Here is a 14383-nt window from a genome sequence, read left to right as displayed (position 1 = left end):
AGGGTGTCCTGAAGGCAGTATTCCACTCATCGCTTCCTTTATACGGATCAAATGGTATGCGCCTCGCAAGTCAAGTTTGGTAAAGATGACGGCGCCGCGCACAGGTTCCAAGATATCTGAGATGAGTGTTAACGGATAACGTTCCTTAAGGGTGCATTGATTAAGACCCCGGTAGTCCAGGCAGGATCGGAGTTCTTTGGTATCCTTCTTGGGCACAAAAAACAATGAGGCCCCCGCAGGAGACTTAGAAGGACGAATGGTTCCATTGGGGAGGTTGGTGTCCAGGTATTCACCTGGAGCTTTTTTCTCGGCTTCAGAAAGTATAAACATCCTTCCAAATGGTATAACTGCAGAATTCTCAGTGTCGATAGCACAGCCTTCAGAACGATGAGGAGGTAATGATTGAACAATAGCTGATGAGAATACGTCTGAAAATTGTTGGTATTTCTCAGGTACCTGGGAATGTTGGACACACAAATGGATGAATGTTTGGAAGCCTGGGTTTCTGCGGATAAGGGTAGCATCATATTCTGGGACAGACAATGAGATAGACAAAATTCTGAGCCCAGAAGGGGCAGAAACGGTGAATCATGACAGTTCCAAAAGTAAAGTGCTGAGCTATTTGCAGCTCGGGCTTACACTTCAGCTTCTCTTCTCCCCATATCAATAAGTTTTGTATAATGTTCAATTAATCTTCTTTTGGACTTGCAGGAACAAAGTTCCACACTTTTGTGAAGGTAGGAATGCCCTTCCCCAAGTTCAAAACATTCTTAAGTCAACATGTGTTAGAGTTCCCTTCCCAAAGATCAATATAACAAGATGACACAAAAAGAAGTATCTTGGAGCTCTGGTTTTGTATTTCAACAGTTCTTTACAACGTAGGGTTCCTTTCCCCAAGACTGGTATACATCAATGGTTGGTTTCTTTCTTCCACAACAACAAACTTCCTTGTTAGCATATCAGGGTTCTCTGGTCTTGGCGCAGTTTTAGACTACACAATGTCCACCCATTACAGGTCACGCAACCAGGAACCTGTTCAGTCACTTTCACCAGTTCTCGGTTCAATGAATAGTAGTTCTCTGCAGTTTTAGACTACACGGTCCAACCATTACAGGTCACACAACCAGGAACTTCCAGGTTTCCCTGAGTAGTTCAGTATTTAGTCAAAACAAGTATTTTCACAAATGCAGTTCTTTGACTTTCACATATCAGTGGTTTCTCAACCTTGACTTCAACTTTGCACTCAGGATTTGTCATTCGTCTTAAATTTCTACTGGTGTGCAGTTCATTGTGCAGTAATGCGACAAGGTTGTTCTTTCCTTTCGCTTTAATTAATTAGGTATACGTTTAGCTTATTCCATTCAATTCAATATTCAATGTATGCATTTTTGTTTATTTCCTCTCATTCAATGTTCAAAAAATGCATCTTAGTTCGTTTAACTCGATATTCCAAAGATGATGCTTTGCTTCTTTCGTTCAATTCGAAATATAATAGGCACAACTGTGTTTCTTTCATTCAGTTCAGTATTCAATATAAGCAACTTGGTTTCTTTCATTCAGTTCAGTATTCAATATAAGCAACTTGGCCTCTTTCATTCAGTTTGGTATTCAATGGATGTAACTTTGTTGCTTTCACTCTGGTAATCAATAAATACAAAATTGCTTCTTAACGTAGACCGCTACTATGTGAAAGGTCTTTCGGAGCACCCCTGTGCGTTTGACTGTCCCAGGCACTTACCCGGACTCTGTAGCTCCTCGTAACGGCTTCTGACCCTTCTTGGGAAAGCCTGCTCGACAGTCAGTTCACACCGCCTGCTCCAGCTCTCAGCTCTAGTATTGCCCTCTCTCTCCGGCATTGCCTGCTGCCTGCCTCTCCTTCTGTGGACTCTGTCTTGCGCCGTCACACCAGCAGGACTCCCAGGATCTCATTCATCGTTCCAGCCTCTCTCGCTCTAGCACGGCTGCTTCTGCTGTGTCTTTCTCTTTCCCGGATTTTAATGGATTGTAATGACGCTCTCTTTGGCTCTTGGCAGCCTAACTCAGTAGGTTGTAACAGGTTAATGTATTCTAGTTCTGTCCAGATTTTAGCAGTGTGCTGCAAGCAAATGTACTTAAAATGCCTCCTCCATCCCTCTGCCTCTTGGACAGCATAAATATACCAAATGCATATGCTGGCTTAGCCCAAAGTTCAGAATGGGGGGAGGAACAAAGATGGCTGCTCAGTACGTTGACAGTTTTGAGCGTTGCTACACCGCTGCTAACAGATCAACTAAACCCGTGGCTAATGCTATCCAGAGGGCAGCAACACTGTGTGGGAAGCTGCTGAAGGGGCTTGCCTGTGTATGATGCAGTAGAGCCGCAGTGACAACTGGTGAGGCAAGCAGGTGTAATGCCTGGAAGCTGGACGGCCGTTACAGCCCCGTGGTTGGCCCGAGAAGCCTAGGCCAGGCGCGACGGAGCACACTGTAAGGAAGGCATGGTATCAAACAGTAAGACAGACACAAGTGATCACAAGGGTGTTTATTGAACTTCAATTGGGTTTGAAAAACGCCTATCTAATCCTAAATCTAAAGATGGGAGCAAGCTTCAACCATCAAATAATAATAATGCAGTCCTAGTCGAGTCTGTCAAAATAAAAGGGCCTATACTAATAAACCTATAGCCAATCCTTACTTCTAAATACAAATAGTGTGGCAAACAATGTTATGCAAAAGAAAAGTGGTCAAGAAATGACATGTCAGGATCTTCAATCCGTTGACTTCCTTTCCCCATGTTTTCAGCACGGGCCAAGGCGGCACATTCAAGTTTAGCACACTCTCTGGCTTCTCTAGCACAAGGATGCAGTTCAAAACAACATTAACATCAGAGCCTTCTGTGCCAAATTCTCTTTGCCGTTCAAAGTCTCATATCTTGGAGGGCCTGATGCAACACGACAAACATTAAAGTTCCTTTTTTCTTAGGGTTTCACATGTACAACTTCTCGGGTGATTTACTGTTCACTCCGGGTCCCCCTCTGCCGGGCTCAGAACCACTTTAACACAGAACCTTCAATTGGTCTCCCTATGCCGGGCTCGGACCAAATTTATCTACTTTTCCAAACTTTCTCTATTTCATCAAAATCGAAGTCTTTCAACTGTGCGCAGGATTTTGCTTGGCCCGTCAGAGGGCCACTTCGATACACAATTACTTGTTCTCTTATTGAGATAACCTTTTTCTCACTTTCACTTTTGCCACTTCTCAGCTGGATACCTTACAGAGACCTTTGATTGAGCACCCACGCTGTGCCGGACCACTCTGTCAAAGGTATTGTATCTTGCTTTTAAAGTTCAATCACTCATCAGCACTTCAGCTTTACTTGCGTCTCTTATCACACGTGTTTTGAACAATGTTCATTCCAGCGCTCGCCGTACAATCTTGCAGCTTGCAACATTAGCGTCTACACAGACCGGTCTTGTATCAGTCTCCCCAACTCACCAGCTGTGTTCATTTCACTGACGCGGCTTTGTTCTTGGAGCCAAGGATGGTACCACGGCTGCTGTTGCTTCTCCCCGCCTTGATTATTGACGCGGGAGGGCCCCGGGTATCTCCGGCACACAATGCAGGATTCTTCAGCCTGGTTTGCTGGTCTTACGCTTTCTAGTCTCGAGGTTTCTGGAAAGGAACGGTTCCTTGTCGAAAAGGTCAAGGGAACTTCCCTCCTTGTTGTCCCCTTCTCTTTTGCTGTCTTCCTTCTTTCATTCAGCTGCCTTCTCGAAACTGTTGTTTCATTGTGTGCTTTGCCTCGCTCAGAGTGTGTTCTCATGCTCAACCTTTTATCAATGCGGGGAAGCTTTAATGGAAGTCAGGTGTATGTGATGGTCAGTAATTGCCTGACCTTACCGGACCATTGTATTGGGACACGTCAGGTATACTGCTCAAGTGTTAGTCTGTTTTCTCACATAGCAGGCTGTCAATGTGAAAGTGTTCATGTTGTAAAAAGGGGGGGTAGAGTTCCTAAATTTCCTACCTGGTAGGATGGGGTAAAGGTGTTATAAGGAAGGTGTACTGCATCTCACCATCCGGCATCCCACTCCCCAAAGACCCCTCACCCAGGTGATCCTCCCGCACTGGTTCACCCCAGGAACTGGATCCAAAAGCGATGGCCGTGTCCTGGCCACCTGGATGACAGATCCCCGGGCACTAGTGGGAGAGACACCTTCTGGTTTCTCAAGACACCTTCTGGTTTCTCAAAGCACCTTGCTGGCTGGTGGAAACACACCAGGAGGTTGTGGCACTGCTGCACTGCTGGCTGGAGCGGCCACCTGCAGTGAGTCCACTGCTTGCGCCAATTCTCCTCGGCTGAGGACATGCGTGCACACTAGGCTTAATGTCACAATCTGCAGGGCAATGTTGTCCATGCACTGACCGCTGAGAAATTGACCCTATCTCCCACACACCTTGGGCCTGGCCTGACCGTTTTGTGAGTCGGTACCAACCCATCAGTGCATGAGCAGGACATTCTCTCTGTATCAACAAGTCTGCTTTTTTGATGGCGTTGCCATTCCCTTGTGCCCTCATGGGAGTTCCCTGCTGCAGTCTCATCATCCTCAATTGTATGTGCTTGTTGTGGGTGCAACTTGTCAAAACATCCTGGCGCCACAGTTTGTTCAACAGGACCCGGTACTTAGTAAATGATAGCAAAGATCTTCCCTCCCATAATGATCTTTGACTCTGGGCACAAGGTGCACTCCACATATTCAGCCTCTGCTGCTAACACACCATCAGGCATCTGAATGTAATTCCAGGCCCAAGAGGATAATGGCAAAATGGCAGGTGTCTTCCTGCCCGCCATGAACTTTCAGAGGAATTCTTGGGTCTTCCTTGAACCCCCACTGGATTTATGCCTCCTCCTGAACCTTGTGGTTCTATCTCTTCTCCTCCTGACCCCTGCTGTACCGACCCAGCTACATATCCCTGCAGTAATGGCTGTGCTACAGGCTTTAAGCTCTTCCTCTGTCCTCATGCCGCCAACATTCCTACAAATAACGTCTATCATAATTTACTAGGTAATAAATTGTCTTTGTGCCTCAGCCCAAGAATGTTCATTAACTCTGGCTCCCTCTCTTCAGATTGCAAGTGTGGGAATAAGAGATCTACATCCACCTATGGATCCAGATCAATGCAATCCTCGTGCACCGACAGAACCACTTCAGATTCCTCACCCAGATTACTGCTATTTTTCGCAACATAAAAAAGGTTCTCCTAAACAAATGTTTCTTCCCACAATAAATTGCCCCACTCTCTAACATGAAAGGTTTCCCTAACCGCAACACTGACTTCCCAAATTAACTGCTTTCAAAAGTAAGTTAAAAATAAAGGTTTTGGCCAACTTAAGTAAGATTTCTAATTTATATCACAACACAAAAGAAAAAGATTCCCGACCAAACTAACATAAATTGGTTTCCAAATTAAATACTAAAGTGCCTGGCTCACCAATAAAGAAATAAGGTTTCCCCTTTAGAACCAAATGTTTTCAAATCCTGATACATACAATTCCCAAAGAAAAAAGAAATCCTGCATAACGCCTCAAAAATATGTGTTGCCAACGCCTGTTGGGTAACAGGCCTACCTCGCCTTCCTGCAGCCAACCTCAATGCACAAAGGAAAAAGGAAGTTGCTGGTTCTTTTTATAGGATTCTAGACTTGTTTTCTGCCTAAGAACTTGCCTGAATCCATGTGAGAATACCTGAATGCGACCTCACTATGATCCAGAATCCTTGTGTGCTGGCTTCCTGATCTCATCCGAACTCTAGATTGGAATATGGATGTGACAATTCATCAGCAAGCTCCCGTGGACTCATCTACATCCAGCAATTGCGCGCATGAAGATTCCCACAGGGTTCTGGAAAAATCCAACCAAGGCTTATTCTTATCTTTTTCTAATTTGCAAAAGGAGATGTGCCTGCTGGAAAGGTTATCATTTTAAAAATGTTTAAACACTGCATCAAATGAAGTCTGTGCAGTTACAGGACCTTTTTTGTAATGAGCAAAATAAGTTTTCTGTGTTTCTTGTTCAGTTGATGCTTCTATAGATGTATATGAAGTAGCTTGCATCACTCGACGGTTTCAGTAATTGAGTAATTTAATCTGAGGTTTTTGTCTGTGCATATGGCATTTTTCAAATGTTTTCATGTTTGATTTTTTTGTATAGAGTGGCATATTTGGTATCCCAAAAATTCAACAAGGAAGATATTGCACGAATGGTCTCGCGGGCCCCATATCTGCTAAACTTTTCAGTGGACAGATTGGATAATAGACTGTTTTTTTTCCAAAAAGAACTTGGCATAAATCCACAAAAGGTATGGAAAAGTCTCATTCTCACTCATTGTGAATTACTGTTAACTCCTATGTACTCTGAACATTTCTCTCTGTTTCTTATTTCACATATTTTTTTTTGTGATACTTTGTGTAGTGCTTGTGAAAGATGCTGCAAACATTGTGAGGAAGCTGAGGGCGTCCTCACTTCTTTTCCACCCTGTATCCTCCTCTCAGGTGGCGAGGGAAAGGGCATCACTTTTGGATCGGGTGGGGGGAACATCCATAGGTGAGACATGGTATCTCCCATTCCCTTTTTATAATGAACCCTCTATTCCTCAAGTCTTTGTAGGCTACTGTCAGCCCTTTACCTTTTCTTCCATCCTAAAAGCCCCCCAGAAACACCATCTCAATACTGGGACAAGGAAGAGACCAACTAGGAAGACACATCCTCATTTGGTTGAGACAAACAACTATCAGCCTTATATTGTTAATACAAATACACATCAGTCAGATACCAACACGAGGCGGAGCCAACAAAGAGTAGTACATACTTCCTTTATTAATTCAGATATCCTCCAAACACCACTCTGGTACTGAGATGAAGAAGAAGGCTATGGAGGTATACAGGTGGAACAGCCAGACACGTCCACCTAATGGGTTTCGTCATAGTTGGATAATTGGACTTAATGACCCACACCTGTGGTCACTTTATACTCCTAATGCATATGAAACTCCTCGCTGCATGGACAAAAGAGGGGAAAGGAGCTGAAGACACAGGAGGCGGGAGCTGTATCGGGCATGAGAGAGAGATGCCGTAGTACACCCAAGAATTCCAAGCCCCGCTGGAAACCAGGAGAGCGAGCGGTTCTCTCTGTGGCTGCCGCGAAGGAAAGACAAAGCTCGTGGAAGCCTGAAAGCAGAACAAGTAGCGAGGAGCTGCCGTGTGCAACCGGTGAGTGGAAACCAGGGAAACACTCATACCGGGGCATTCTGGGATCTTGAAACCAGTAGTTTTGAATGCTGAATGAACTGAAAGTTAATGCAAGTACTTTTGAATGCTGAAACAAGTACCTTTGAGTATCGACAAAGTGAAGGTCATTATAAGCACTTCTGAATGTTGCTCAGAGTAAAAGCAAGTTTTGAGCACTTGTGAGTGGAGTGAAAGAAAGGTGGTGCACGCAACAGATACCATGGAATGTATTGTCTGAGGCACAGGTATTGGCAAAGCCAAGAGGATATCAAGAAGGGTATGAGAGGAGAAAACAAGTATTGGCCAAAGAGTTAATGGAACTGCAGTTTAAGAGGAAACCTGTATTGGCAAGAGACAGAAGAATACAGAAAAGTGTAACAAAGTGCATGGTGGCCAACCAAACCATGGGAACGTTTTGAAAGAGTGTGACACTAATGAAATAACCAAGCTTCACTGTCAAAGGAAAGCAGTGGCCAATTGTTGATGCATAGCAGTCATGAAGGGGTATCGGTTGTGTGACCTGTTATGGGTTGACCGTGTGGTCCGACAACTGCGCCTAGACAGAGTGCCACTTTTATGGAAAAGCCAATTAAAGTATACATAGAGAAGCTTGTGGTTTGCACAAACCTTGTATGTGATTTTGAATTTAAGAAATAGAACTACCTATGTGCACCAGTGAAAAGTACTGATGTCCGAAGTGCTGGGAAGTGTACCAAAGAATTGTGTTTTGAAAAGCTGGAAGATTTGACCTCTTGGTCAAGGGAACCCTTATATCTTGTGAACTGTTTTTGAACTTGGGGAAGGGGAAGCTGATTACAAGCCAAGAGCTGGAAGAAGCTTTGAACTTTATTTTGATCACTATTCATTTTGATGTTTACATCCCTAAACATTGTATACAGTTAGTTGGGAGGGCAAGTATAGGTTTTGGATGCAGACAGACATTTGATTTGGCCTTCCTGACGCAGACTATCCTTAGTTGTCTTTAGGTAGGGAGATCCCACCGTAGCATAGGGAAACTTAGGCCTTACTAAATCCGCCTTTTAAGTTAATAATATCATTTAGAACCAATCTTAAACCCGTTGTCTGTGTGTACTTCATGATGCTTTCACAACATGTACTTGACAATACAGTGCAACCTCCTGGCAGTGATTGATCGAATGGCACTGTTTGCTCTAAGAAGAGCAAAAAAAAAAGCAGCCACATGTGTGGGTTTAGCGAAGTAAACACATTTATCACTTTGAAAGATATTTTATTCATGCCTTAGCTTCGGCAAAGAAAGTGTGCGGATGCACAAAAGCTCATTTATTTATAGATGTGATGGGCATGGGTACATGGTTTCTGGGTAGCAGTAATTGAAGAGCTAGGAAAGTTTACTGGTGGGGGATGGACCCGTCTATCAAGTTATGCCTACTCAGACTAGTCCCAATAAAAACGAGCACTGGCAATGCAAACAGTTTAGGCTTTTGTGTAGGCATGGAAAGGCACTTGCCATACACTGCCTTGGTAATATTAACTGCCCATTGATGGTAGCAGGTGCAAAATGAGCATCTAATAGCAGTGCCTGGCAAATGCCTAATTCTTAAACACCAGCCACAACTGTTGGCTTTGCCAATGCTTGTTTTAGCAGGACTTCAGTGAAAGACAACATAGTGCTTATAAATCGAGTGACTGAAGCAAGATCAGGATAAGCCATTGTTATTACACTAGTAGCATGTTTACAATTCCATTTGTCATTAACTCTCAGCAGACTGCTTTGATAAAACACCAGCAGGCACTTCGAGTGCAACGTTTGATGGTATGGCTTGACTAAAGCAAGCTGAAAGGTTTCCGAAGAGGAGGTGTTTTGGCCGGGGACGGGCAGGAACTGGGTGGGAATGGCCAAACGGATTTGCATGGCCATGGGCAGTCAATGAGTCACCAAATAATGAAACAATGGCAAGCTTTGTGTCCCTCCTCAGATGCCATGTCTCCCTATCTGTACCCTAAGCAATTGTTTCGGCTTATAGGTGGTTCTGCCACTGAATAGCCCAAACTATAAATGAGTAAATCAGTAACCAAATTTGTGTTACTGACCATTACCTTAGCTAAAAGACAAATTGCGATTCAGATTTAACCTCTAACCCGCTCTCAATATTCAACGTGGACTGGACATATGATCAAGTGGGTAACAGCTGACACAGTGAAGAAGATGCAATGTATTGCATCTGGCGCACATTCATAGAAACTGTTGCTGTCACTCGATCTTATGCCGCCATGAAACAAAAACTCCCTCCACGCCTTTTCTTTTTTGTCCTTCTTTCCTTGGACTAGGTTCAATTATACTATTTGAGATGCACCACAGACGCTGAAATGTCAGGGTTGTTAACACAATTTGATAAGAGAGTACTAGAATAGTTTTACTGTACGGGAGATGAATATCAATGCTTGTCATGAAGGGGAACATTGTTGTGTCGTTGAGGGCCTACTAAACAAAAGGAAGAATACTGTCTTGAGGTGTGGAAATTGTTCACTGTTATTAGTTTTGTTATGACTGTTGGCATATTATACTTTGCTGGAGCATAATGCTGTTAAGATACAAAATGCTAAACACAATTGCTAATCTATCTAGGGGTAGGATTCCCAAACAATGCTATCGTTTAAACAAGTACCACTGATTTTATCTGTATTTTTGAAGTCTTGCCTTACACTCCTGCCTATGAAAAATGCATGATTACATTGTATCCTTTAAAGATTTACTGTATCTATTTTTGTAGAAGTGTAATGAGTTCTGGTGCCGAAAACCTAAATATATTCTGGTAGTTTAGGCGTGTGTCGAGTCTTAACTGACAATGACTATTTTTTACATGAGCTGTGTTTATGCCATGTGCTATGTCAAACTTATAGTACTTATTTTACCTGATAAAGACTCTATATTTAATTGCATGATAAAAGTATATCATTCTGTACACCATTGTGTGCATTTTATTTGGGTAACTGTGTGGACTAACTGTATTTTACTACTAGCCCCACTCTCTCCTTGAGTTGAGCCTGATGGCTCTGCCACAGCCATTATAAAGTCAGGACTTTACTTTTGGTGAGAAACACACTGTTTAACCTTTGGGTTGGATGTTTACACAGGGTTGTGTAAAAAATCTCTAACAACTGGCTCACAAAATCTCTGCATAGTCAAAGAATTATATGACGGTAGAGGACCATATGCATATGATCGCCATGGCGGGTACAGGGATATAGGAAACCTGTTTTCTATTTACTGCAAAAAAACGTTCTTTGCAGTAAGTGCAAACAAGTTCCACTGTGCGCGTCTGGGCTATGAGTGACAGCATTGCACCAAATATGACATGTACTTACGGTGAAATGCACCATTTAGCAGAAAGCACATTTTTTTTCTCTCCCATAATCATGGCACCAGTGTATGAACTGCATGTCTAATGACAAGAATTTGCGAGGCCTGCAAATGATCAACCAACTGTTCGGTGAAGGGATTTTGTCAAAATAAAATAGTGATGGTGTCGGGACAATACAAATAGATAAAGAGTAAACTGCTGGGTTTCTGTCCAAAGTGCCTGTTTCTAAAGTGAGAGTCAATGCCTGAGATATTGGCTTCTCCTTTTCTACCAAAGGGAAACCTCAGTACACTTCAGGGTTTCACAGTTAAATAAACCAAAGTTCCTGGAAAGAAAGTCAAAAGTTCAAAGGGGGCTCCCAGTGCTCAATTAACAACAAATCTTCTTTCCTCAATGAGGACATCTTTCCTTCTCCAAGCGTCTTGAGTTCTCTCGTCCCACTTTCTGGTCCTCGAGATGTCCTCTGTAAAGAACCGACAACTCTCAGGCAAACTGATTCTTTTGGGGTCTGCTATACCTCAGTTTTCTAGGTCTCTTGCTGGTGGATCTTTCAGGGTGACCGATATGGAACTTCCTATTTCCCAAGGTGATAGTATCGTGTCTGTGTGGAGGTTGGTTGGCATTGATATGGTTAGCTTCAAATGTGTTGACCTATTTACACTAGCTTCTGTCTCTCCTCTACTGTCACATGTTCTCTGTCTTGTCTACTCCTCTGTTCTTCTTCTGACTTATTTTAAGAGTGGTGAACCATCTGTAATCTTTCCTTCTCTCTAGAAGTTCCCTCTCTTCCTCTTCTTCCTCATGATATCCTTCAGTCTACTCCTCCCCACAACTCTTTCCCTCTCTTTAATGTACATCTGTCCAATGTTTTCCCCTCCTCCTTCAATACTACACTGTCCTCTTGAGTTGACTTCTCAATAGTCTCTCATGTCTGTATATTCTGTATCTCAGGTGCAATGGCTCCTTCGTCCACTCTCCAGTTGGAACGATTCACTTCCCCCTCTGAGGTAGTACCTTTCTGCTTCTGTTCCACCACTTCCTATTTCTTGTGCTGCCTCTGCGTAGTACCCCTTACATCACTCTCCAAGATGATACCCTTCTCATTCTATTCCCAATTCTCCCCCTCTCGAAGGTCTCTCACTTCACCTCTATACAGAGATCCCTGTCTCTCCTTAGTCTCCTCCTCCAACTCCACAGTGTCCAATTCTTTAACCTTCCCAATATTGTTTCTCTTTGGTGGAATCTCCTTCTATGGTCTTTTATTGTTTCCTCTAGTTTTCCTGATGGTACCCCTCTATTCACTTCCCAAGGTATTACCCTTCTTGTTCTCTTACCAAACAAACTATTCCCTGCTACATAAAAACTCATAAGGTCTTCTCCAATTTAAAGTTCCCCTTACCTCCCGGGTGGTACCCCATGTTTCTTTCTCAAAGATGATACCCTTCTCTCCTTCTTCACTAACAGTCCTGTCCCTGATCCTCTCTCTGTGGACTACAAAATGTCCTTCTGTTCCGCTTTTGTTTCGACTTCCCATTCACTCTAGACAACCTGCAAACTTTCTTTCTCCCCAACTTTCATTTAAACAGGCTAAATCCCTTCTCACTCTTCTACGCTTCTCTCGTCTCACCACCCACTAGGCCCTGTTTCATCAACTAATTCACCATAGTCTGTATTCTTTGGACTCCCTAGTGTCCTGGCCACTGAGGGTATGCTGCTTTCCACTAGCCAACTCTCCCAAATAATGATGATGGCTCTCTGGGCTGGCTGCTTTTTACCCGGGGAGCCCTCCTCTCTGTGGATGGACTTCATGGTACAGGCTGCCCATGGGTACTAATAGCCGGCCTTCCAAGGGTTTGTTCTTGTCCTTGGTGAATATAGGTCGTCTCTCTGAGGAAGCCGCCCTGATGACATCATTAAATAGCCAACAAGGTGTCCCCCAGAGAGCTGCCTGCTCTGGGACCTCTCCGGAGTCAATGGACCTCTGGCAGCTACCAACTGCATGGGTTCCGAAGTAACCTCTTTAGATCAACAGAGGAAGTGCACCTGAGAGGGCATGATACGGCACTGGATCTAGTATGCCTTTTCTCAATCTGTCTTTCTTGTAAGCGGTAATCACGTTGAAGAACCATAGTTACCAGGTCCCCGAAACTAGCTGGCCTAGGAACACGAGCCAACTTGTCCTTCACCTTCAAATTGTCTTGTACGCCACAACGAAAAAGAGCAAAGAGGGCATCCTTTGGCCATCCAATTTCTTCCAGCAGTTGTTTAAATCGAGTGATGTATTCCATGAGGAGGAAGGCACTTTGTTGACAATCCAACATCTTTCATGGGCCGAGTAAGTGAGCTCCGGTCGCCCAAACATGGCACGAAGAGTCTGCACAAATTTATCATAGCAATCCAACAATGGGCTAGCTGCAATGGGGTTGCCCATGCCAAGGCGCTCCATATCAGGTGGCTAATGATATAGCTGACTTTAGCTTTATCTGTATGTCAGTCCAGAAAAACCAAACACCCCTTGAGGGTCCGGAAATGAATGATAATTGGTTGGCCGAAGACCAACCGCCTCATTTACAGTATATATTCATTAGTCATTAGTTATTACGTAGCTATTAGTTCAACTAGAGTGAAGCCATTTTAAGATGACCAGAATCGCCATTTTGTTTTCTCGCTCTACTCTCTCTAACGTTGCCACTTTGCCTCATGTAAAACTGCTTTGCTGTAGATATTATTTCGCTTCAATGGTCCAAGGCTAAGAAACATGTTGAAACATTACACTGGAGAGCCAGACAGAAATGCCCGATTCCCTCCCTCACTTATCCTTGAAGACAGGGAGCAAGGCATTTAATCAGTATACGAATGCCAGCGAGTCTCCTGAAAGAATAGCAATGTACAAAACTAGCATTTAAAGAGTTGAATTATGATCTTCTTTACAGCCCCCCTTTCTGAGCCCAGTGAGGCCCCGGAGAGCGGGCAGACCTCTAGAATGAGAATCGAAACTTAGAGATAGTCAGGCCTGGTATGTGCCAGTCTCCTACGCTTAGCTTGGCCATGAAAAACAGAAACGCTGTGTTCTCGCAAACAAAGAATGGTGTCTGTAAAACTGGAGATTGCAAACTGTTACTAAAGATGGTGGTCTAAGGTGTCATATTTGTCACAATGGTCAATCATCGCCTCTAATTCAAAGGGAAATTAATTAGGGGCCGCATCAAATGTGTCATTACTGATTGTAAGATGCTCCGTTTGTATATATGTAACCGATGTACGTTTCACGCTCTCTTGCGTCTTCCGAGGTCTGTTAGACACACGTCACGGGGCGTGGGACCACTTGGCCAACTGGGACTTCTTTGTATTGCAATAAACCCTAGATTTTGGGAACGGAACCTCGTGTCTGGCGTATCTATTCGTGTGTGGTGACTGTGCCTTGTTTCCACATCTGAGGGTCCCTCGGGGGCCCCTTCATGTAGCAAAATGTGCTGGAGAAAAGGTAAAGTGAACCAAACATGCATTCAGGAAGTCGCTCAGCTTCTTCAGGTCTCCAGAATACTTGCTGCAGTATAGTTCTCCAAGCAAATGTTCAAGAGCTGCACCGTTCCAGGCTGATATCATCTGCCTAAGGACCACATTTTCTCGACGTAGTGCCTGTACTTCAGTGGTCAGGGACTGCATGGCACCAATCAACTGCGGATCTCCTGAGCATAGCACACATTCGAGCTTTCCCAGCACGAGATGATAGTTCCGTTCAGGGCTATCAGGACCTTTGGTGGTTGAAGTC

At 43.9% G+C, this 14383-nt stretch overlaps 1 protein-coding gene across 2 annotated transcripts in view; it reads left to right on the top strand.

Moving 5' to 3' along the window:
- MTERF3 (mitochondrial transcription termination factor 3) overlaps positions 1-14383 on the top strand; it is a 703041-nt gene that overhangs the window by 367627 nt on the left and 321031 nt on the right. For both annotated transcript variants that reach the window (XM_069621399.1, XM_069621398.1), the window contains exon 5: positions 6191-6338. In XM_069621399.1, coding sequence (XP_069477500.1) covers positions 6191-6338 — 148 coding nt within the window. The remainder of the gene's footprint in view (positions 1-6190; positions 6339-14383) is intronic.

The sequence above is a fragment of the Ambystoma mexicanum genome, chromosome 5q, assembly GCF_040938575.1.
Source record: "Ambystoma mexicanum isolate Mex_15411 chromosome 5q, UKY_AmexF1_1, whole genome shotgun sequence".
Lineage (NCBI taxonomy): Eukaryota > Metazoa > Chordata > Amphibia > Caudata > Ambystomatidae > Ambystoma > Ambystoma mexicanum.
Note: the sequence above shows the minus strand (reverse complement) of the source record. Positions and strands in the feature narration are given on the sequence as shown.